This window comes from Macadamia integrifolia, chromosome 11, assembly GCF_013358625.1.
Source record: "Macadamia integrifolia cultivar HAES 741 chromosome 11, SCU_Mint_v3, whole genome shotgun sequence".
NCBI lineage: Eukaryota > Viridiplantae > Streptophyta > Magnoliopsida > Proteales > Proteaceae > Macadamia > Macadamia integrifolia.
The window spans coordinates 19,527,635-19,550,250 of NC_056567.1; the positions used below are offsets into that span (position 1 = coordinate 19,527,635).

Below are 22,616 nucleotides of genomic sequence, written 5' to 3' on the forward strand. Positions count from 1 at the left end.
AAACTATTTAAAATAGTCCAATGCCCATGCTTCACTTCCCCATGTGTGTGGACCTAAGATATACTAGGATGTGAGATTTCTTTTTCTCAAACAAAATAATTCAATTCTACTTATAGTTATTTAATACATGTTATATTCATTCTCTATATTTTCTTGTTTTCTGAATTGAACCCAATTATAAAGGACTATGGTTGGGAGTATAGGAGTTGCATCCAAACACAAAGGTGGACAAAATGACCACCCTTGCCCCCTTGAAAGGTGGAAGTATCCACCCTATTGATGATTTTAGGTAAATTTCATTGGCCCGCCCTAGTACAGGAGTCATGCTCTCTGACAAAGAACCCTTCCCCATTAGGAAGAGAAACTTAAATTTTGATTATCATAAAATTAATTTAATATTATGTATGATTGGCAATTGAGTGATTGACACACATTAAATATTAAAATTTAAATACTAAGACATAAATTGGTGTGTATTTTTTTCCCCAAAAAATCAGCTTCCATAATCATCTCATTTAGTTATAGGACAAGTTGAATCTAGGTTTTAGTGGGTGAGTTTCGGAATTTGGTTTTAATCCGAAATTAACACCCTTAAGGTTATGTTTTGATAGTTAAGGAAAAAAATATATATAATAAGACAAAAATCATAATCGCATAATCATTGATTTATGTGTCTATCTCTCTCCTCAAATTCAATTTTTTTTCTTTTTTTTTCTTTTATTCTCTTCTCTTTTCTTAGCTACCAAATATAGCCTTAGTTATATTGATGTAATAGTTACCTCAAGTCCTTTGAACTATAGAGTTCAGAGCATGTTTGGTTATTAACATTTTGAGCACTATATTCAATCGTTCTTACCATTCCTAAACCTCAAAAGAAGTCAAAGTTTGGAAAGAAAAGAACTTCAGAAACAAAGTCAAAATTTCTCAATGAATGAACAATGTCTTAATGTATTATGATAACCCTCTTGACAAAGAGTTTTCAATCCAACTTCTATTTTTGATGGATTTGATTAACTTTCCTTTTAGTGAGTCTAGTTGAAAGTCGGAATTAGGATGCAAAATAAAAGTCAGGTTACTATCAACATAATCTCTTGCTCCACATTTGATTGAATGAAAATTTGACAAAGGAAAATTTGCTTTTCTATAACTAAATAAAATAGCTCATCTGAGAGTAACTTAAGTCTTATGATTGATATTTCATTTATTGCTTCTTCTGAGGAGCTTTTGGAGTTTTTGGCATTTTGGCATCTTGACAATGAGATGGATACAAAGGAGGGAACATTTTTCCTTCATATTTCGTATTGGCAAACAGCTTCGTCAATTGATCTCGCTCAAGTGGAAGAGACGGAGTTAAAAGATTATGAAGCAATCTAACATGTTGACAATATTGATGAAGCCTAAAATGAAGATTCAAATGGTCATTTTGTCTATACTTGATGGAGTCACAGAATAAGATTTGCATCGTTCTACCTTCGCTCCAAGGAATGAAAAACTTAATTTTTTGGTTTGACCTTATGGTTATTGTATTTTCTTTTCCTTTGTGTTATCTAAGGTTGGTGTGGTGCCTCTTAGTTTATCATTAATTTGGCTGTCTTCATGTTCCTTTAATATAATTTTTATTTACCTAAAAAAAAAAATCAATAATAAATATGAAAACAGAAGGAGATAAAAAGCGCTATTTTTTTTTTTTTGAGGGGTGGGGGGGCATGTCAAATTATATGAAACTTATTCTTCATCTAAATATAATCCCCACCCCTTCTTTTATATTGACCATTTACATATATGAAGTTGTTTACTAGCATATGTGGTTTGAAATCGATAATTAACTTTCTTATAACCATTGACATAAAATTTGATTGGTTTTTGTTTATCAAAATGAAATTTGTGATGGGAGTACAGATCATAGCCAAATCAAATCTAGAGGTCATTGATATAAAGGTTTGTAGTTGTTCCATGTGGACAGCCCTCTTTGGCAATCAAAGTTATAGGAGCGAACATGTGAATAAAATTATGAGCTGGCTGTCTCTTGATTCAATTAAGACAACAATAGTTCACAAGGATTGGTGGTGTACTTGTTCCCCAAAGTGCATTACTTGAATCACTTGTTCATTTGGTTTGAATTCAAGTTCCCAGCCACCCCTCTCTCTCTCTCTCTCTCTCACCGTATGGTAATGAAAAAAGCTCTTTTACGAACACTAGCTTAGCCTAGTGGTGGTAACTTCAACTTGAAAAGTCGACGTTTAGGTGAGGAGGTCGTGAGATCGAACACTGTCATATTCGAGTGAGTGGGTGTGTTGTGTGTAGGAGTTGGTGGCCATTGGCCAGTGGTGCTCAGTAGGATAGGGGGAAAAAAAAAAAAAAAGGAAGGAAGCTCTACATGTGCAATCTTTCACCAAACTGAAATAGAGGAAGAAAAAATTTCTTCATGTGATTGGCCCTCTCCAAATGAAAAGTTAGAACATAGAAACAGACCTAAAGTTAAGACATTCATGGTGTAAAGAAGCGCCATTAGATTGATTGACCCAGATTTCTGGAAGTATAATATGACATTGGGAGAAGAAAAAAATTAAGTATCCCATCCATATGTAATCCAAAGCAAACAACTTTAAAAAGATAAGTGCCTTAAATTAATCTATAGTTCTATTCAGAATTTCAGATACTTCCTTTGATAGTTGCAGCCCAACATTTTTGTTTGTGAAGCTGATATGTACATACAGATCTAGAATTGATGAGAACAGCTTGATGGTTTAACTGGCTCTTCAATGAAAAACATGTATGAATATGAGTAGATTTGTTCTAGCAGAAGACTGTTTGGTGCTAAGTTAGGTCATCTTCCAATTAACAATGTGAATCTAGTTTCTACATCAAAATACAGATTAGAAATCCATTAACAATATGACTTTGATTCACTTAATTGTAAAATTAGCTCCACAAGAAGGAGAGAGAGAGAGGGGGGGGGGGGTTAAAGTAAAAAAGGAAAAAATAAAGTAAAAGGATGATGGAAGTGATTTTTCCTATTAACTGTTAATTTGTATTTCTAGCTAGTATTTGTGACCAGTAACATATCTGAGAACTGAACCAAACAGAAAAAAAAAAAAAGGACTTGCAATCAAGATCGTCGAAACATGGTGAATAGATACTAAAGAAACAGCTGAGACTATAGTTCTACGCTTTGATGTAGAACTGCAGAAATACTTTGTTCTCTGAACTAAATGGGTGACCAGCTTAAGAACTCCTTACTCAGTTTCAGAAATTTCATGCCATGGAACTTGTGGATGACGTAGTGCTCTTGGCCTGAGAGGGAGTACCAGAGGAGGGACTCCGTGTTTGTGAACTCTGGTTTGAAGAAGGCTCAGCAAAGAAAACTATGTGCTCATGGTTCTCCGCAAGAGATTGGAGAGTTCTGGGGATGGGAGGTGGGCTAACATCCATTACCCCCTCCAGTATCTGAACCACCAGCCCCATGGATGGCCTATGACCTTCGGCATCTTGGACGCACCAACAAGCAACTTTACAAGCTCTAGTGAGTTCTGCAAGATCAGCATTACCTTCTAGCCTGTGGTCCAAAAGGCTAAGGATTTCTCCATCTTCATTAATTTTGGTTGCTGCCCAAGAAGGAAAGAAACCAACCCTCTCACCATCAGGTTGATCGGAGTTTCTCCTCCCAGATATTAACTCAAAGAGCATCATACCGTAGCTGTAAACATCAGCTTTGGTTGTGATGGCCACACCCGAAATCCACTCTGGTGCAAGGTATCCTCTGGTCCCTCTCATGGTTGTCAGAACCCGACTGAATTCCCGACCAACAAGCTTTGCCAGGCCAAAGTCAGCCACCTTGGGACAGAATTCAGCATCTAAAAGAATGTTCTCAGGTTTGATGTCACAGTGTATGATGCAGTCTCTGCACTTCTCATGCAGATAAGTTAATCCCCTAGCCGTCCCAATTGCAATTTCATATCTCAATTTCCAGTCTAAAACCTCAGATTCCCTTGTTACATGAAACAGATGGGAATCTAAAGACCCCTTTGGCATGAAGTCATAGACCAGCAATCTTTTAGTACCTTCAGAGCAGAAGCCATGGAGGCGAACAAGATTAACGTGTTGAATGGTCCCAATTGTGCTAACTTCAGTTCGAAACTGCTTCTCGCCTTGACTGATGCCTTCAAGCTTCTTCACAGCTACAACAGTGGAATCAGGCAGTGTTCCTTTAAATACAGAACCAAATCCTCCTCCCCCCAGCTTTTCAGAGAAGTTCTTGGTTGCACTCTGTAATTCTCTGTATGAAAATGGAACCAATGAGCCCTCGACGGGCTTGGAACGTCCTACAAAAGTCCTCCTCTGCCTCAACCATATTAGCACTGCCACGAGACCCAAGAGGGCTACAGCCCCTGAAACAGCACCCACAATTGCACCAGTAGCTGATCCTTTCTTATTACCTCCGGAAGTTGATTTCAAAAGTTCAGAGGCAGCAAGTTTGAGATATAGGTTCCCTCCAACAGTGGTGCCATCTGAGAGTTGCTGCATATTCAAGAGATCTCCTTCCCACACGGAGCAGTTATCATTATAAGCATAGGCATTACAAGAACAGTTATTCAAGCAAGCTAATGCACAGGCTTGGGCACTCTCAACTGCCAAAGATTTCGGATTTATGGGCAATGTTATATTGGTTATCAACAAGAACCCATCTTTCTCCCCATTAACAGAAGCATTATTCACACACTGCAATTGGGTATTCCTCACACACCCACCAGACCAATCACTAAGATTTGTGTAGTCTGTTGGGTAACGTGGACTGAAACCTTGCAAACACCCACAAGCAAACGCAGCTTGCTGATTACAGGTTCCGAAAGCCCCACAAAGAGCATAAACCTCGCATTGCTGTCTCGGTTGAGCCCAAAATAAATTCCAACCGACACCATCCAGCCAACTAAGTTGCTTGATCTGCCCGGACACATCCATGACAAATCTAGAGATAATAGAGGAATTTTTTAAACTATAAGTGAAATAGCTTTCGTCCTTGTTGGAAACATAGGTGAAATCGTAGATATAGTTACTTCTCATCTCAGGAACTAAGCTGAAAATATGACCATCCCAAGTCCCACTAGTCCAGTACTTAACAGACACATTCCACAATATAAAATACTGACTAGTTCCAGCAGGATCTAGCTCAAGAGCGAAGATACCCAGAGCAGGATCCTCTGAATTCTTCCAAGAAGTGAGGAGCTGTGATTTATTGGTGCGTTTATTTAGCCCAAGCTTTCCACCAGGCAACCAAGTATTAGCTGGGTGATCAAAGCTTTCCCAAACGAAAGCAGAGGAATTGGAAACATTTCTCAAAACAAAATTTCCAGAGTCAAGAAGTGCTGCCTCAGTAGATTTTGGGGTTTTGGAGGTCAAGTTCGTCGACCAGATAAGGGTTTTAGATGGGTCGAGGATAACTAAATTCCCGTCATCTAAGAGCTTCAGTTGTGAAGAATACTTATCAGAAAGGGGTTTATCCCTGTTTGCCACCCAAACGACGGTCTTTTCTGATATCTTTCTGTACCAAATACCGACGTAGTAGTTCTGAGTCTTACCTGGAGTGAAGAAACCCAGTTCGAAGTTCCCATCGCCTATAGAGATTATGGTGTGATCTCCAGAAATAGATTCACCAACCGAGAGAATTCCAGCTCCAGCTCCAGCTCCAGCTCCAGCTCCAAAACAGAGATGGGTATTGAGAGAAAAGCAGAGAAACATAACACAGTCGAAGACCCATGCCCTGTTTCTCACACCCATCATCATCTTTGCACAAGCAGGGAAAGACGAGCTTGATATTTAGCAGAAATTGAGGAGGAGAAGAAGATAAGAGCATGAAACCAATAACGACCACCTGAATACTTTTCCATTTCTCATCATATATATAAAATAATTAAAAACGTGAAGAAGTCAAGAGAGAGCACCAAAGTGGTGGGAGGCATTCGAAAACATCCCCCAACCCACCATGACTCTTAATTAATATTGTAATAAATAAGGTTGGGAAAAACAGAAGAGCTGTCATGTTCGCGGGTCCTACGCGGCTACACATCTCTCTCTCTCTCTTTCTCTCCAGAGAAGTCCACGTTTACGCTTTTACACGGCAATTGAACGAAGTCCATGCCGTGGAAAAGGCGGCCAGGACTAAGAGACAAAATGGAGTAGTGACAAAAGATTGGACCGACCTTCTCCTTCTTCAACAATAGAAGAAAGACAAAAGATGGTATTGCGTGAAGTAGCAGCGTTAAATGCACTCAGGAAGCTTCCATTTCATACCAGACCAGACCTTCAATCACGGAGGCTGCACTGCTATGGTGAAATAATGTTGAAAGGGGAGGAAACGAAATCATTTTATAGTGAGATTTATTTATTTTTATTTATTTATTTATTATTATTTTTTTTAACGTAAGTGAGTTGTGAAAGGCTTGAGGACGAGTCTACTGGGTTTGTAGCCATATTCCCCATTGCTAGGAAAGTAGGATTTTATCTTATTAAAAACGAAGATAATCCTATCAAACCTCATAAACCTATGTACATTGTGTGATTAATTGTTCTTGTTTTTCCATTCTTTTTCTTTGCATCAGTGTAAGATTTCATAATTTTCTCTCTTTCAATTTAGATGATAAAATAGTATCCACCACAATGAAAAGATTATGAGTTATAAAACTTTTACTTATGCAGAGCTCATTCTAGATGAAGGAATATTAATTGTGATGCGCATTAAGGTAAGGTCAAATATGATGAGATTTTTCTCAGTGAATTCTCTAAACATTCACAGGTCAAAAGTCAATTTCATATATAAAAAGGGATTGGTGAATGATCGAGTGTTAGGATATGAATGATGAGTTAATCAGCTACATCATTGAGAAAGAGCTAAAAAACTTTTATTTCACCCTAACTTTGTAATGTGGCTTATTAAATCCATTGTTTATTCAAATCCAAAGGACATTGCAACAGTATAGTTCAAAATTCTAATGTGTAACAATTGGTTATGTTGATTCTTCTTAATATTTAGAATCATGTGAGGAATTCTAATAATTATGAAAAGTCTTTAAAATGATTAAAAATATTATTTGTTATTTTTTAAAAGTGTGTGAAAGGGGGCTTTTTTTTTTCCTAATAGACACCTAAGTGTCTAGTATATGTGACTATTGAATGATCAATATACATATCTTTTGAAAAAAAAATATACTTTTTAAACATACCTTTTGATAATCGAGATCGTGCATCCCATATCGATTCAGATCGGGTGGTTCACCTTATTCAAGTCCGTTTACTTAATCCATGGCTGACCCAGTTTCTTTTGTTTTTTCACTTTTATTCATCCTCTCTTGGACACAATAGAAAAGAGACAATTGAATTATAAGTGACAAGAGGTCCGAAGGCAAAGCCACTGACTGGTACCCTTGACCATAGACTTAACCTTTTTGTTTTTTGGGACTACCATTAAATACATAGTCTCAGACGTAAAAGAGATTGCAGAAGACAAGGTTGATTCCATGGATTGACCAAACTCGACCAACTCAGATGACTTCATACGCTGACGGCATACACTTCTAACATCCCCTTTGTCAATTTTTTTTTTTTTTCTAGAGGTTGTTGCGGGGGGATTGGGTTCCTCTCCAACTACGACTCATTCAAGGGTTGGGAAAACTTAGACACACATCTCTCGCCCTTGGATGGTCGTTAGAGGGGCATTGGAGGATGCACTCGTTGGTAGGAATTTGAGATGAGAATTTCGTAAAATCTAGAGATTTAAAACAAGGAAAAAAGAGTGCCCCTAGTCACGTAAAGTTGCAAATCTTGTGACAACATGAGGGGCCAATGAGGTGCACATGGAGTCTAAATTGTCTACAGTGAGTGGTGAGGTGCAGTGAGTATCCAACAGCTAGAAGGGTCCGGCCATACACCCATACGGATGTTCATTGCACCTCACGTCCTCACCACCTCACGGCAGACAATTTTGATGCGTGCACATGGGCTTTAAAAGGGACGGCATTTTATTTTCGTAGAGGTGGGGGCGCCATTTTGGCCCCCTCTATATTTGGTGCAGAGTCGCGCGATTAGGGAGCGTTCTTTGCCCATAAAACAATAGGGGAAAAAGAACGCTACCTAGTTGCATGGTTCCTATGCCTAGAAATAGGAGCCCATGAATTTATTGCCTCATTCCCAAGAAATAAAAAATTTCATCCGTATTGATGCTTTAACACGCACTCTCATTAGCCCCACCCTGGTGTGGTCCGTGTGGAGGCAAGCAACAAGATATTGATCTCTTGCGCAAACAATAATTACAAAACAAATAGATTTATAAGAAAAGTAGGTATTAAACAAAGTGAACCCTAATTGTTTTGTAATTTGAGTGATTTACAACCCCCTCCTCTGTCAGTTGTAGTGGACTGTTAGTTTTGGGTGTTAAAATACGAGTTTGCCCTTTTATCTTTAACCACTATTTTTTTTCGATTTTACCCTTTACCCTTGTCTCTACCCTCATAACCCCCCAATGCCATTCATTTCTTCTTTTGTATCCTTTATGCTCTAAAAGGTTCACTTTCTTTTTAACACTTTTTTGTAGGCTTGATATTAGGGTTTTAGAAACCAGAAGTTAATATAGGTGGATAGACTACAAGTGTTGTGGTTTGGATTTCTTTTCTTTTGCTTCGTTTTTGTTCTTCTTCTGTGTATGGAATGCTGCAAATGATGGAAACTTCTTTTGCTTTCACCCTCGCTTGCCTCTATAAAGCTGTCAAGGTTAATTGTTCCTTGCTTGGCCCTGCAAGAAATTACAGCTATTTTTAGTCAAACCTACTCTGGCTTTTGTTTGAAGACTTCTTATTTAAGTTATCTAGCCATTTTCTCTTGCATTGCCTGGTTCGGGGACTGTGAATTGGAGGTTTCTTTCTTCTTTACCTTGTTTTCTAGGGTTTCACCCACCACCATCACCAAATATGCAATAGACGGCCATGGAGGAGAGCATAAAAAGAACCCAACTAGAATCTATTGCAGTAGCATTACCCAACAATAAGATTGCATTGGTAAAAAAAAAAAAAAAAAAAACCCTAACTGTCAGGAGACAGACCTGCAAAAGGATCTCCGCTCGCCGTTTGCAGATAGCAGCGGTTCATTGGTTCGCCGCAGACAGATCTCCGCTCGCCGCTCATCACTCGGACCTTGTCACACGTCGCTTGCCACTCTTGCTTATCGTCGATTGCCATTCATTGTTTCCAAGTCAGTCAATGTTCGCTCAGAATGAGGTTGCCGGTGAGAGTTCAACTGTACTCTTTAGTTATCACAGGATGGGTATAAGGGTAATTTACTCCATTAGGGGTAATAGGTATTTTAAAAAAATTGAAAACTTAACGGCTAAAATATGAAGGAGTCATCTTCTTTGTAATATTTGTCAACTAACAAAGGAGGTTTGTGTAATATTTGAAAACACAAGGGTGAGGATGTAATAAAAGAAAAACACACGAGAGGGGATGTAAATTTTTTTTTTTTTATGTCTCTTGTAATGTTTAAAAACTAAGGACCCGTTTGATAACGTTTCTGACGTTTCTGTTTCAAGAAACGACAGAAACATAAATTTCCGTTTCTAGAAACAGAAACGAAATTGAAGGTGTTTGATAAGTCATGTTTTTAGAAGTCGATAGTAACCAATGAAAGAATGGCCACAAGTCGTTTCTAGAAACGACGAAACAAGTTGAACTTGTTTCGCCTAAGTCGTTTCTTGAACCATAAATAAGAAAAAAATTTATTTCTATTTCTGAAAATAAGTGAAACGGAACAGTTTTATCAAATGTTTTTTACTCCGTTTCTGCTGTTTCTGAAAACAGAAACGGCAGAAACGCGTTTCTTGAAACGTTATCAAACAAGCCCTAAGAATCGGGTGGATAATATCCTTCAAGAAAAGAAAGAAATCCTTTGATTTGACTTTTTCTTTAAAAAAACTAAAGATACTCTCAAATTGTCAATTTTCTACTGCATAAGTAGAATATACTTATTTGATGCTAGAAAGTGACTCTGTTGAAGCCATCTCAAGGACTCCAGGTCTTTCATAAAGTCAGGTTTTAAAAAACAAACGGTCATTTGATCTGAAAATCCACCGATTCAAGGGAATCTTTGAAGAAAGAAAGATTCCGATTTGAAGCCACAGAAATTGGGATCACTCTACAGGCCAATCCTGCTCCAAGAACCAAGATTACAAACCTTGCTCCAACCAGAGTACAAGATCAGACAAATGACTCACCAAATCCAATCTGTTTTTTGTTTTCCAAATATAAGTTTGTAGTTTTAATCTGAACAATTTTTTTTTTCTTCATACTAATCAATCTAGAGGAGTCATGACTGAAAGAAGATTGAAAATTGATAATGGACTTCTACTGAACTTAACATGGTTTTTTTCTTCCCAGCAGTTAAGCTACCAATTTTGAGGTTCTTCCTCAGTTCCCCTTAAAAAGATAGAGCTGATTTTAACAATCAGAATTAATGAAATCATTTGTCACCTGTATTCTTTGAGTGGTCAGATTCTATGAAAGTGTTCTCATCATATTACAGCTAAAAGAAGCAAATGTGGGAGTTTCTATCATTCCTTCTCCCTTCCATGAATGGTCTACAGCAGAAAATAATACTCAGTGATGTTCTAACTGATTGCCATTTCTTCACCCCTTAGATGTTTGGCTTTGCCCAATAGACTTTTGAAGAATCTTCTATGGCTGCCCCCAAATGGGTACTAATTGATTCTACAAAATAGTAAGAAAAAGTGCACTTTTGGTTGAAAGGTAAGTCCTGTTGTTTATAAGAATATTTATCGGAAACCTAGTGGTTCAACAACTTATAACTAGTATCTCCTATATCTCTTACCTAATAATATCTAAAAACTATTTTATTTTTATGGGAGAGGGATAGGTATGTCGCCGATATCAAGTATGCTAGCGGATAACACCAATAGGAACACATGATGGAGTATCATTCAGGAAGGATATGAGAGTCATTTCAAAAAAAGGGAAGAGGGAGATAGACACAATGAGTGCTAGCATACTTGATATCGGCGGCATGCCCAACCTTTTCCCTATTTTTATATACTTAAAATTCACCCTTCCCTTCATACATACACACATACTATTGAACAATTATCATTCAAGAATCTTCGCAAGTCGCAGACATGTCGAAAGAAATCCTTAAATTGAAGTAATAAAAATAGACAAAAATGGACCAATGAAAATGGTGGCCTCGTGAAACCTCTAAAATAATGAAAAAGCCAACATGGAAGAGCAGGACAACAGCAGAACACAGTGATTATCACTGCAGGACTGCTCATGAGAGGAAAATAATCCTCTGTTTTTCTCATCCCTATTTTTCTTTGTTTTGCTACCTGCAGAATACGACACGTGGACAACTTTAAGATCAACGCACTGAATGTAATAATCCTCACCTAGCCTTGACCGTTGGATCCTCTGTCGTCCACATGTCGTGTTCTGCAGGTAGCAAAACAAGAAAAAATAGAGATGAGAAAAACAGAGGATTTTGATCCCTCATGAGAATGGAGTTGAAAGGGTGCCTTGGGAACTCAAAACCCATATAGGTTTATCGAATGTGTATCTAAAATAAGAACTTCAGATACATTATCGTTAGGCTTCATGAGGCAAACAATGAGGCACTGGGGAGAGGGAGAGAGTTCATGGGAGACATTGCAAAGGTAGACAATTGATTTGACAGATCCTTTAACAGGCTAGCATAATATTCCACATTCAACCAGAGCTGTTTATAGGTGAAGACAATTATTAGAGTAGGTAAGCCACACCAAATTGTGATTTGTGCAAGAATTAAATCAACACAACTTGTGAATGTATCCCAAAAAAAAAAAAAAAAAAAAAAAAAATCAACACAACTTGAATTTCAGGTGAAACTCAATGATTCACAATCCAGCTGGCATATGCCGTATTTGTACATATGTGCACTTTCTATATCCAATTTAAATGATGTTAGTGTACAACCCTGACTAATAATACCATCAATTTAATCAATCTTTTACACTAAGGCTTACTTGTCTCCAAACGTCTGAGCCTGCTCATATGCAAATGCAAACTGACATCCTTATCTTTAAAACCTGATTAATCAGTAGTACTGTCAACTTCAGCAAGCTTTGCACCACGCCTTGCTCGTCTGAGAATACTTACCCTGTGCAGATGAACATGTAAGAAGTCAATTTTTACTGTCCTCTTTCTCTTAGCTTTTGTCTGAAGGTTCTTTTCACATCCAAGTATAGGTTTGTTTTGGGTAGCTTTGACACTTCCATCTACCTCACCTCTTCTGACTTTCTTGAATGACCGCTCATGTATTTGATTTGTAACACAGAGATTGCCAAAATGGTACATAGGGTCAGTTTGGCAAAATAACGAAGAAACTATACCCCTCATGTTGGATGGCTGGACAAGCTGAATAAACTCCTGTATTTCATCGTAGCATGAGTGATCAGAGTAAGGTAGTGAGAAGATGTAATGATGAAACCTATGGGCATGGTGTGGCTTTTCATTCAGCTGACTTTCATTCACATGAGCCTGAACATCTATGTTCACCTTTTTTCTAATATCGTAGGAAACTGGAAGAGAAGCAAGAGTATTGCCTTTCTCTTTGAAGGATCTCACCACCCAAGGAAGACCAGAAGGCATAATTCCAATTGTTGGGCGAACTGTATTAAATCCCTCAAGAGTGTTGATGCTAAAACTGTAACGAGGAACAGCTCGTACCCTAGTAAGAGAAGTATTTGTTGTGAAGATATCATGAAATCCAAGCAGGTGCATTGTTTGCAAGCGTTCTGGCCACACCCAAATCTTCAGAAAAAGTCGCAGGAAAATTGAAAGTAAACAACTGAGTTGAAAGCTAACAAAAACAAAAATTCTATTCTCTTCTCTTACCTCATAAACATTTTCTCAGAATCACTATCATGATTCATATCAATCCATGATTGACATCAGAATGAGACCTTACAGTGAATAACAATTAAGAAGTACATTTGTCCCATTAAATTTGAGCTCCTAATAAGGAACTTGGGAGTGAAAAATATCAAACCAAACTGAAAAGACCGGATAGAAAGTGAGGTCCAAAGTTCAAAAGAATGAAATAAAATTGGCGTCCAAAGATTGAAAGAATGAAATGAAAGTGGTCAAAGGTTTTCTCCAGTTTACATTTCAATTAAGGTGACAACCACAAGTTGCAGCAGTGACTTTCAGCTTTAAAAGATGTTTCATTATTAAAATATGACATGCTATAGCAGGGCAGTGCTATAGATACTACAATATCTGCTTAAACTAATTTTCACATTCTATACCAGTGTCTAGATATAAAGATGTAGTCCCCCAAGCCAAAAGAAAAAAAAAAAATGTGGCAATAGCACTGCTCTAACATAAACTTGATTGACAACAAATTTTTTACCAAGAAAAAAAAAAAGATTGACTACAAATTATTAACATTACCAGAAAAAGAATATATACAGAAGAATGTTACTATGGTATTAAATGACAGGATAATGCCTGTCATAATGGGAATAAGTTTTTGCAATAGCTATTATCTAGAGGAAAATATATACATGTTACTGCAATAGTCTAGGCCAAGACCACCGTTATAAGGTCATTGTCCAAGGTCACAAACATGGAGTATGAGGGGGAAGGAAGAGTATCATTGGCGCCACACAATAATCTTTGTTCAAGAATTGTTCTATGCAAGACCAATACATTGGGCATATAAGCATAAAACCCACTACTGAAGCAGGGCTTACTGCTTGATGCCAAGTTTCTTGCACATGCGGTAGATGTTCAGTTATGTGGTCTATAAACATAAACGCATAGGGGTGTAAGCATACCTTTATCTTCAGTGCTTGTGAAATGTGAACTAGAAGTTCTTCTTTCCCCAATGTGTCAATCCCAATGATTATATCATGTTCAGGATGGGAAGTAATAACATCAATAACCTGCTAATCAGACACAAAGAAGATAATCAATTAGTGAGACCCAAACGTATGTTGGCACTACACTGTTACACCGTTTAAATATCAAAAGAAAAAAAAAGTTGCACAAGGAAAGGGAATAGAGAAGCCTATCGACCAACATGACTACCACCAGTCCATGCAAACAACAACCCTTAAACACACAAATCTTCTATTCCAAAACTGATCAATTTGGGGGGGGGGGGTGTTTGCATATATGCAAAGTCGTCAAGGACTCAAGATAAAGTTTGAATCTACAAAGGATTACCAATCAGATTCTAAGACTGAAACAAACTCTCCTATTGATAGAGATGCTAGTTTCCTAATAATGAATAAATATCAGAGTATAAAAATTACCCCAAATAAAAGAAATAACCTAAATACCCATATTGTAGCTGGAGACCAATTTTGGCCAGGTTCTCCTTGGCCTCGGCTTCCCGTCATATCGGCCCAACCAGGCTAGTACTACTACACTGGGATCAATACGGGTAGGACAATACCAATCCGATCCACGATGGATCAACTGATTCAATTAGGAAAAAAATAGTCGACACTGTTATTACAGAAATGAAGATTTGAATAGAAAACCAAACATAGTATAAATAAATGTAAAAAAACATTGTTCAATATGTAAATGCCATAATGAAGCACATAAAGAATTTTACATATTCATACTTGAAAATAAAAAATTCTCAACATATGGACAAACTTCATGGAAAAAAATTTATGGACTTGATATGTATTCATGCTAGTTTGCTACTTTTCAGCAAAAAATAATCAAGGATCAAGGGATCATGGTTGAATGGCATTGACTGATCCTGATTTGGTCAGCCACTGTCAATTCAAGCAATGGCTCAAACCTTGAAAAGAACAGGCAAAGAATGGCTTCAAGAGGAACTATAACACATTGATATTGGTCAGTGATGAAAACCCAAACTGAATGAGTGATTCCCTTTATTTTACTCTTTTCTCCAGTTCAGGTGTGCGAGAGAATTCAGTAGCAAAAAAAGCATAAAAGTTTCAGAGTTCAAGACCATTTGATATGAAATCAATAAAGAAAAAGATTCGTCCTTGGTTCATTTTACAAACGTGGGATCAGTCTACATGGATCAGCTGAATGACATACAAAAAAAAAAAAAAAAATTGATCAATCTCAAGTCATACCAATACAGATCTAGCACTTAATGACTTGTTGCCCTCTCACAGTTTTTTTTTTTTTTTTTGTTCACTTTCTCTCTCATCCCAGACCATTGTGAGCCTCCAACTGACAATACCGTCCTGTGCGCAGTCATTGGTGTGCCATGGGTCACTCCTCCTACACCGGCAGCATTGTTACATAAGTCAAAAGTAAGTCCTAATGTAATCAATACTTAATAAATAAAGAACCTCTTGTGTATAAAATATTTTCCAGAAACCAAGTTGTTCAACCACTTATAACTAATTATGATAAAGCAAGTGCCACTTACAAGTACTCTTGACTGCTTGACACAAACTGCTTAATGTTATACATTCTAAGATTTGCTCATGATGATGAATTTAATATTCTACTGCCATATGGTTAACAGAATCGCCAAAGAATTCATTGTGCCACAATATCATACTTTCATATTTGTTAAGTTTGTCTCGAATTCTTGACCCGTTTTGAAGATTGACCCGATCCGACATATTTTGGTGGCGACCCGAATGGGAAATTTTCTGATATCTGTGATGGAAGCAGAGGGCTTGGGCCGGAGCCCATCACTGATCTCGTATGAGGGTGCGGGGGCGTATGGTTCGACCGGATCGACCGCGACCCGATGGGTCGAACCGCTATTTGGAGTATATATATATAATGTACTGTTGCTTGTTGAGAGTCATTGTATTCTAGGGTTTTCACGAAGCTAGGGTTTTAGGGCGAGTTCTTCCTCGTCGCTGCTAGGGTGTAATCCTTCTTCTGCATAGTGAATCATCTTCTTCTTCGCCCGAGGATGTAGCACACCACCCTGGTGTGTGAACCTCGTTAAATCTCTGTGTCGTACGGATCTATTGTCTTTCTTTATTCGTGTTTCTTGGTGTTTGATCTAACAAACTGGTATCAGAGCTCTTGGTTACTTCGATCTATGGCTTCAACAAAATACGATATTGATAGGTTTGACGGCAACATCAGTTTCAGTTTATGGCAGGTTCGAATGATGGTTGTTCTCACGCAGCAGGGTTTGAAGAAACCCTATTTGGGAAGGCGAAAAAACCTGCAACTATGTCCGATGATGATTGGAGTGATTTGGATGATAAAGCCCTTTCAGCTATTCAGTTGTGTCTTTCGAATGATGTTCTACAGGAAGTTCTCTCAGAGAAAACGGCTGCAGAGTTATGGGTGAAGTTAGAGAACCTCTACCTCACCAAATCCCTCACCAATAGGTTGAGATTGAAGCAACAACTGTATACCCTTCATATGGGTGAAGGTACTTCTATTAAATCCCATATATCTGAGTTCAATTCTATTGTTACTGATTTGAAAAGGATAGATGTTAAAATAGACGATGAAGATTTGGCCCTATTATTGTTATGTTCTCTGCCTCCATCTTATAAGCACTTTAGGGATACCATGATTTATGGTAGAGAGACAATCTCTATTGAGGATGTCAAAACGAATCTGCAAAGCAAGCAGAAGATTGATGATGAGTTGACAACTACTAATAAATCTGATGGTGTTGGTTTGTTAGCTAGAGGGAGAACGAATGAAAGGGGTTCATATGGTGACAAAAAGAAGGCTAGATCAAAATCTAAGCACAAGAATTTAACCTGCAATTACTGTAAGAAAAAGGGGCATATTAAATCTGAATGCTATAAGCTTTTAAATAAGCAGAAGGCAGGTGGATGCTGCTCAAAATCAACAGAAAAGAGATGATTCTGCAGAAGCTAGTATTGCTGAAGATGAGAGTGAGTCTGATATGCTTTTGGTGACTGATGATAAAGTTAGATCACAGGATGAATGGATTCTTGACTCTGGTTGTTCCTACCATATGTGTCCCAATCGTGAATGGTTCTCCACATACGAATCAGTTCGAGGTGGAGTTGTGTTGATGGGAAATAATGCTTCTTGTAAGACTATTGGAATGGGAACGATCAATATCAAGATGTATGATGGCATTGTCAGAACCTTGTCCAATGTCAGGCATGTCCCTGATTTGAAGAAGAATCTCATCAGTTTAGGCACTCTTGATTCAAATGGGTGCAAGTATACAGCTGAAGGTGGAGTCATGAAGGTCAGCAAGGGAGTTCTCTTATTGATGAAAGGAATCAAGGTTGGTAGTTTGTATGTGTTGCAGGGTACTACAGTCACTGGGTCTGTTGCAATAGCTTCATCATCTATGTCTGAATCAGATGTCACAAATTTATGGCACATGAGGTTAGGCCATATGAGTGAAAGAGCGATGACATCATTAAGTAAAAGGGGCTTGTTGTGTGGTCAGAGTACAGGAGCAATGGAGTTCTGTGAGCATTGTGTGTTTGGGAAGCAGAAAAGAGTTAGTTTCAGTACTGCTATTCACAGGACCAAGGGAACTTTGGACTACATTCATTCAGACCTATGGGGGCCCTCTAGGGTTGCTTCAAAGGGGGCTGGTGTAAGATACTTGCTTACTTTCATTGACGATTTCTCTAGGAAGGTTTGGGTCTATTTCTTGAAGCACAAAAATGAAGTATTTGTCACTTTCAAACAGTGGAAGAATTTGCTTGAGAAGCAGATCGGGAAACAAATTAAAAGGTTGAGAACCGATAATGGCCTAGAGTTTTGTGAAGATGACTTTAATGAGTTCTGCAAAAATGAAGGTATTGCAAGACACCATACAGTTGTTAAAACACCCCAGCAGAATGGAGTGGCGGAGCGTATGAATAGAACCTTGTTAGAAAAGGCAAGGTGTATGTTATCAAATGCAGGATTGGGCAAGGAGTTCTGGGCAAAAGCAGTTAACACAGCAACCTTGTTGGTGAATCGATCTCCTTGCACAGCTATTGAGTGCAAGACTCCAGAAGAAGTTTGGTCAGGTAAACCTGCAGACTACTCAAATTTAAAAGTATTTGGATGTCCTGCTTATGCACATGTAAATGAAGGGAAGTTGGAACCTAGGGCTAAGAAATGCATTTTTCTTGGGTATGGATCTGGAGTGAAAGGATACAGGTTGTGGTGTTCTGATCCAAAGTCTCCAAAATTTCTTATTAGCAGAGATGTTACTTTTGATGAATCTGCTATGTTGCATCCTAGGAAAGAAGTTCCTATTCATTGTGATGAAGGTCAAGAAAAATCTAGAGAGAAGGTGGAGTTTGAAATTGGTAGTTCATCTTCAAACAAAGCACAATCTACTTTAGTCCAGTTGCCTACTTTTACTGAAGGAGATGATGCTCAAGAGAATCAAGAAGAAGAGCGGTACAGCATTGCCAAGGATAGACCAAGGAGGAATATTAGACAACCACAAAAGTATGGGCATGCTGAATTTGTTGCTTATGCATTGTCTGTTGCAGATACAATTGAAAATAGTGAGCCTGCAACATATTCTGAAGCTGTTGCTTCAATTGATTCTACAAAATGGTTGATTGCCATGAATGAGGAGATAGAATCTCTTCATAAAAATCAGACTTGGGAGCTTGTGAAGCCGAGAACAGGGAAGAAAATTGTTGGTTGCAAATGGGTCTTCAAGAAGAAGGAATCTGCCTCAGGTGTTGAAGATGCTAGGTACAAGGCACGTTTGGTTGCAAAGGGCTACAGTCAGGTACAAGGAATTGATTTTAATGATGTTTTCTCACCTGTTGTTAAGCATAGTTCTATTCGTGTCCTACTTGCTTTAGTTGCTATGCATGATTTGGAGTTGGAGCAACTTGATGTGAAAACAGCATTCTTGCATGGTGAACTAGAAGAACAGATTTATATGCATCAACCTGAAGGGTTTGTTATTGAAGGTAAGGAGGACCATGTATGCTTGTTGAAGAAGTCCCTATATGGTTTGAAACAGTCTCCTAGACAGTGGTATAAAAGGTTTGATTCAGTTATGGCTAGTTTTGGATACTCCAGGTGTCAATATGACTGTTGTGTTTATTTCAGAAAGCTCTCTGATGGGTCATTCATATATTTGTTGCTTTATGTTGATGATATGTTGATTGCAGCAAAAGATAGGAATGAGGTCAATAGGTTGAAGGAACAATTAAGTTCTGAATTTGAGATGAAAGATTTAGGGGCAGCAAGGAAGGACCTTGGTATGGAGATCAAGAGGGATAGAAAAGCAGGGAAGCTGTGGCTATCTCAACAAAAGTACACTGAGAAGGTATTGAATCGTTTTGGCATGAAAGATGCCAAACCTATAACTACTCCTCTTGCATCTCATTTTAGACTTTCAACTGCTCTATCACCTAAGACAGATGAAGAGGTGGAGTACATGTCACGTGTTCCATACTCTAGTGCAGTTGGCTCCGTTATGTATGCTATGGTTTGCACTCGTCCTGACATTTCACAAGCTGTCAGTGTGGTGAGCAGATATTTGTCATGTCCAAGTAAAGCTTATTGGGAAGCAGTGAAGTGGATACTTAGGTACTTGAAAGGGACCTCTGGTGTTTGTTTGGAGTTTGGGAGGAATGGTGATAGTTTATCTGGTTATGTTGATTCAGATTATGCAGGTGATCTTGACAAGAGAAGGTCACTCACAGGCTATGTATTTACTCTTAGAGGAAGTACGGTTAGTTGGAAAGCTACTTTACAAGCTACAGTTGCATTATCTACCACTGAAGCAGAGTATATGGCAGTGACTGAGGCAATTAAAGAAGCTATTTGGCTTAGAGGTTTGTTGGGAGAACTCAGCATGGATCATGGGGTGACTGTTGTCCATTGTGATAGCCAGAGTGCTATTCACTTGACTAAAGATTCAATGTATCATGAGAGGACAAAGCACCATTGATGTTCGGTATCATTTCATAAAGAGATAATTGTTCAAGGTAATATTCAAGTGTTGAAGATTAGTACTGAAGACAATCCAGCTGATATGTTGACTAAGCCTTTATGTGTTGGTAAGTTCGAGCATTGCTGGAACTTACTTGGTGTTTGTTGTGTTTGAGTTCAGCCCTTTGGAGGGCTATTGGAGAAGATGAAGATATTAGCTATTTGTTTATCTGTTGGAGGAGAATTCAAGGCAAGGTGGAGATTTGTTAAGTTTGTCTCGAATTCTTAACCCGTTTTGAAGATTGACCCGATCCAACATATTTTGGTGGCAATCCAAATGGGAATTTTTCTGAGATCTGTGATGGAAGCAGAGGGGTTGGGCCGATATGGAGGTGCGGGGGCGTAGCCCCCGTGGTATGGTTCGACCGGATCCACCGCGACCCGATGGGTCGACCCACAATTTTGGAGTATATATAATGTACTGTTGCTTGTTGAAAAAGTCATTGTATTCTAGGGTTTTCACGCAGCTAGGGTTTCAGGGTGAGTTTTTCCTCGCCGCTGCTAGGGTGTAATTTCTCTTCTGCATAGTAAATCATCTTCTTCTTCGCCCAAGGACGTAGCACACCACCCTAGTGTGTGAACCTCGTTAAATCTCTGTCGTACGGATCTATTGTCTCTTTATTCTGCGTGGTTCTTGGTGTTTGATCTAACAATACACATAAAAAATGAGTTAATTAACAGAACTAAATAAACCTTAAATCACTGGGTTTCAATCTGTACTAAACAAATTCACTACAAAAATGATGACATATATATTAGGAGAAATTAAAATGCATGATTATATTAGGGGAATTACCTTCTTCTGGTTTAAGGTTTTCGTCTGGTGCTTGAAGTCCCTCCTTCAAATTCCTATTCAAATAAGCCCTAGAATGTTAGAAATTTCATTTAACAGGGGAGAATAGAGAAGAGAGATGAGGGGGAAAAACTTAGGTCCTCATCTGTATGCTTTGCAAGTCACCACTGAGCTTGATTCCCAAGTCGGCAATGAGATACAAGGAGATGGTCTGGTGCTTGAAGTTCTTCAGAGTAGCAAGTTAGGGAACACGATCTCAGAGTTCTAGGTCTTGATGTTATTAAGCATACTTTAGTATTTCTCACTCAGATGGGGGTCACGACGAGTTCTTCATTGTAGCAGGTGCTTGAAATTCTTCACTTTTCGTAGCAGGTGCTTGAAGTTAAGTGAGTAGCAGACAATCGTTGAACACTAGAAGGTCTGATATGGGGTTTTGGGGAGAACTGAGAAGGGAAAAAAAAATGTAAGTTTACCCTACATTGAGGTTAATTTGGCCATTTGAAAGATTGTAACCCGATGATGTCACCACATAACATCTAACAACCAATGGAATGGATCAACATAACGTGGGAAATCTGAGTTTTAAAAACGTGTGGGTGGAGTGAGCCTGTCACAAACCTCAGGGAAGGTCAGTGTAATAACCCTTTACAAAATTATTCCAATATTTCCAAAATCTGAAAGTATTAACCTCCCAAAAATTTGGAATTTTTGAACACCATAGACACCTATCTCATTGATATGCTACCCACCAAATTCACTTCCTCTTCCTCTGCTAAAATAAGGCACACATTTCTCTGTCTCCAACTTCTCCAGCAGATAGTAAGCGGAATTAATTTCCCCAAAAAATTAGCCCTCCTCTCCAATGAACACCCATCTCAATCCACCATCACTGCCAAGAGGGAGTCGGGGAAAATCCAGCTGGCCCCAACAACCAACAACACCACATTATGCCTGGGGCATAATGAATTGTCCACTTTTCACTTTATTTACCAAAACTACTTAGTTGTAGAGATTTTTAACTTCCCACTCTATTATTCTTTAAAAACAGGGATAGAACATCTCATGTGTTTTTAAAACAGTTAAAATGTACTTTTAAACCATACATTAGAAAAAGCTAGTATCAAATGTGGAAATGTATGGTTTGAGTTTAATAAACAAACATTAATGCAAATTATATTCAGAGGAAAGCAACACAACCAAATTTTAAGCCATGAGTTGCAAGCATGAGTTCTAAGTTAAGAAAACTGACCATGAAATGGCAATCCACATAGATGTAGAAAAAGAGAACCAAAAACAATGGAAATCGCAAACAAACAATCACAAAATCGAATACAAGGATTTATGTGGTTCAACAAGATTGCCTACGTCCACAGTGAGATGAGATTTGTTTCACCATCAACGGAGAATAGAGTTATAGCTGTTCGTCCTCATGCCTCTCAGATTGATTATAGAGAAAGAACCGTCGCTAAAAATATAAAGTGAAACCTTTTACAAATAACTTACCAAAATACTGATATAGCCCTACAAAATTTCTCGAGGCCACAGCCCCTGAACCCCCACATGGACCCACCAGTGATGAAGATAGCATGCAAGGTGGGCTAATTCCTCTGGATCTTGAGGCCATGGGCCCTCGTCCCTTCAAAATCAGCCCACTTATGCAAGCGATGGAATACAAAACATCATACCCCCAACAGTAGATACAGAAATTTACCTGAAAATCTACAAAACTATGAACTTTTATACAAAAAGCACATAAATTTCACCATCTAACCACCCTACAAAGACCAATACAATACTTTATTACTTACAAGAGGTTATAAATGTATTATTGACCAAATTTCCAGAAAATTAACAAGGAAAGAGACCAA

The 22,616-nt window shown here is 38.2% G+C and overlaps 2 protein-coding genes across 4 annotated transcripts; both read right to left on the bottom strand.

The window, feature by feature from the left end:
- Positions 1 to 2,996: 2,996 nt before the first annotated feature.
- LOC122092628 (G-type lectin S-receptor-like serine/threonine-protein kinase At2g19130) lies at positions 2,997 to 9,513 on the bottom strand. Its single transcript, XM_042662854.1, has 2 exons — positions 9,089 to 9,513; positions 2,997 to 8,782 (listed from the first exon to the last, which is right to left on the bottom strand). Exon 2 carries the CDS (start codon positions 5,779 to 5,781, stop codon positions 3,256 to 3,258), a length of 2,526 nt encoding a protein of 841 aa, XP_042518788.1. The 5' UTR covers positions 5,782 to 8,782; positions 9,089 to 9,513; the 3' UTR covers positions 2,997 to 3,255.
- A 1,930-nt stretch (positions 9,514 to 11,443) lies between these two features.
- LOC122093298 (5' exonuclease Apollo-like) lies at positions 11,444 to 15,689 on the bottom strand. 3 transcript variants are annotated; one of them, XR_006144412.1, is made up of 3 exons: positions 15,155 to 15,689; positions 13,868 to 13,975; positions 11,444 to 11,483 (listed from the first exon to the last, which is right to left on the bottom strand). XR_006144412.1 is itself a non-coding variant. In XM_042663582.1 (3 exons), the coding sequence occupies exons 1-3, from the start codon at positions 14,432 to 14,434 to the stop codon at positions 12,120 to 12,122; spliced, it is 915 nt and encodes a 304-aa protein (XP_042519516.1). In that variant the 5' UTR covers positions 14,435 to 15,140; the 3' UTR covers positions 11,871 to 12,119. The 3 variants fall into 3 exon arrangements, 1 of the variants encoding a protein (XP_042519516.1); XM_042663582.1 differs by lacking the exons at positions 11,444 to 11,483; positions 15,155 to 15,689 and adding exons at positions 11,871 to 12,839; positions 14,348 to 15,140; XR_006144411.1 differs by lacking the exon at positions 11,444 to 11,483 and having other exon boundaries at positions 13,458 to 13,975; positions 15,155 to 15,305; positions 15,457 to 15,687.
- Positions 15,690 to 22,616: the final 6,927 nt, after the last annotated feature.

Bases quoted from the DNA above. Each gene is read 5' to 3' on its own strand.
- LOC122092628 (XM_042662854.1), bottom strand. From the start codon at position 5,781: ATGATGATGGGTGTGAGAAACAGGGCATGGGTCTTCGACTGTGTTATG.
- LOC122093298 (XM_042663582.1), bottom strand. From the start codon at position 14,434: ATGACGGGAAGCCGAGGCCAAGGAGAACCTGGCCAAAATTGGTCTCCA. The intron at 13,976-14,347 runs GTAATTTTTATA...TCTGATTAGCAG, and splicing joins GGTTATTTCTTTTATTTGGG to GTTATTGATGTTATTACTTC. The intron at 12,840-13,867 runs GTATGCTTACAC...CTTTTTCTGAAG, and splicing joins CACAAGCACTGAAGATAAAG to ATTTGGGTGTGGCCAGAACG.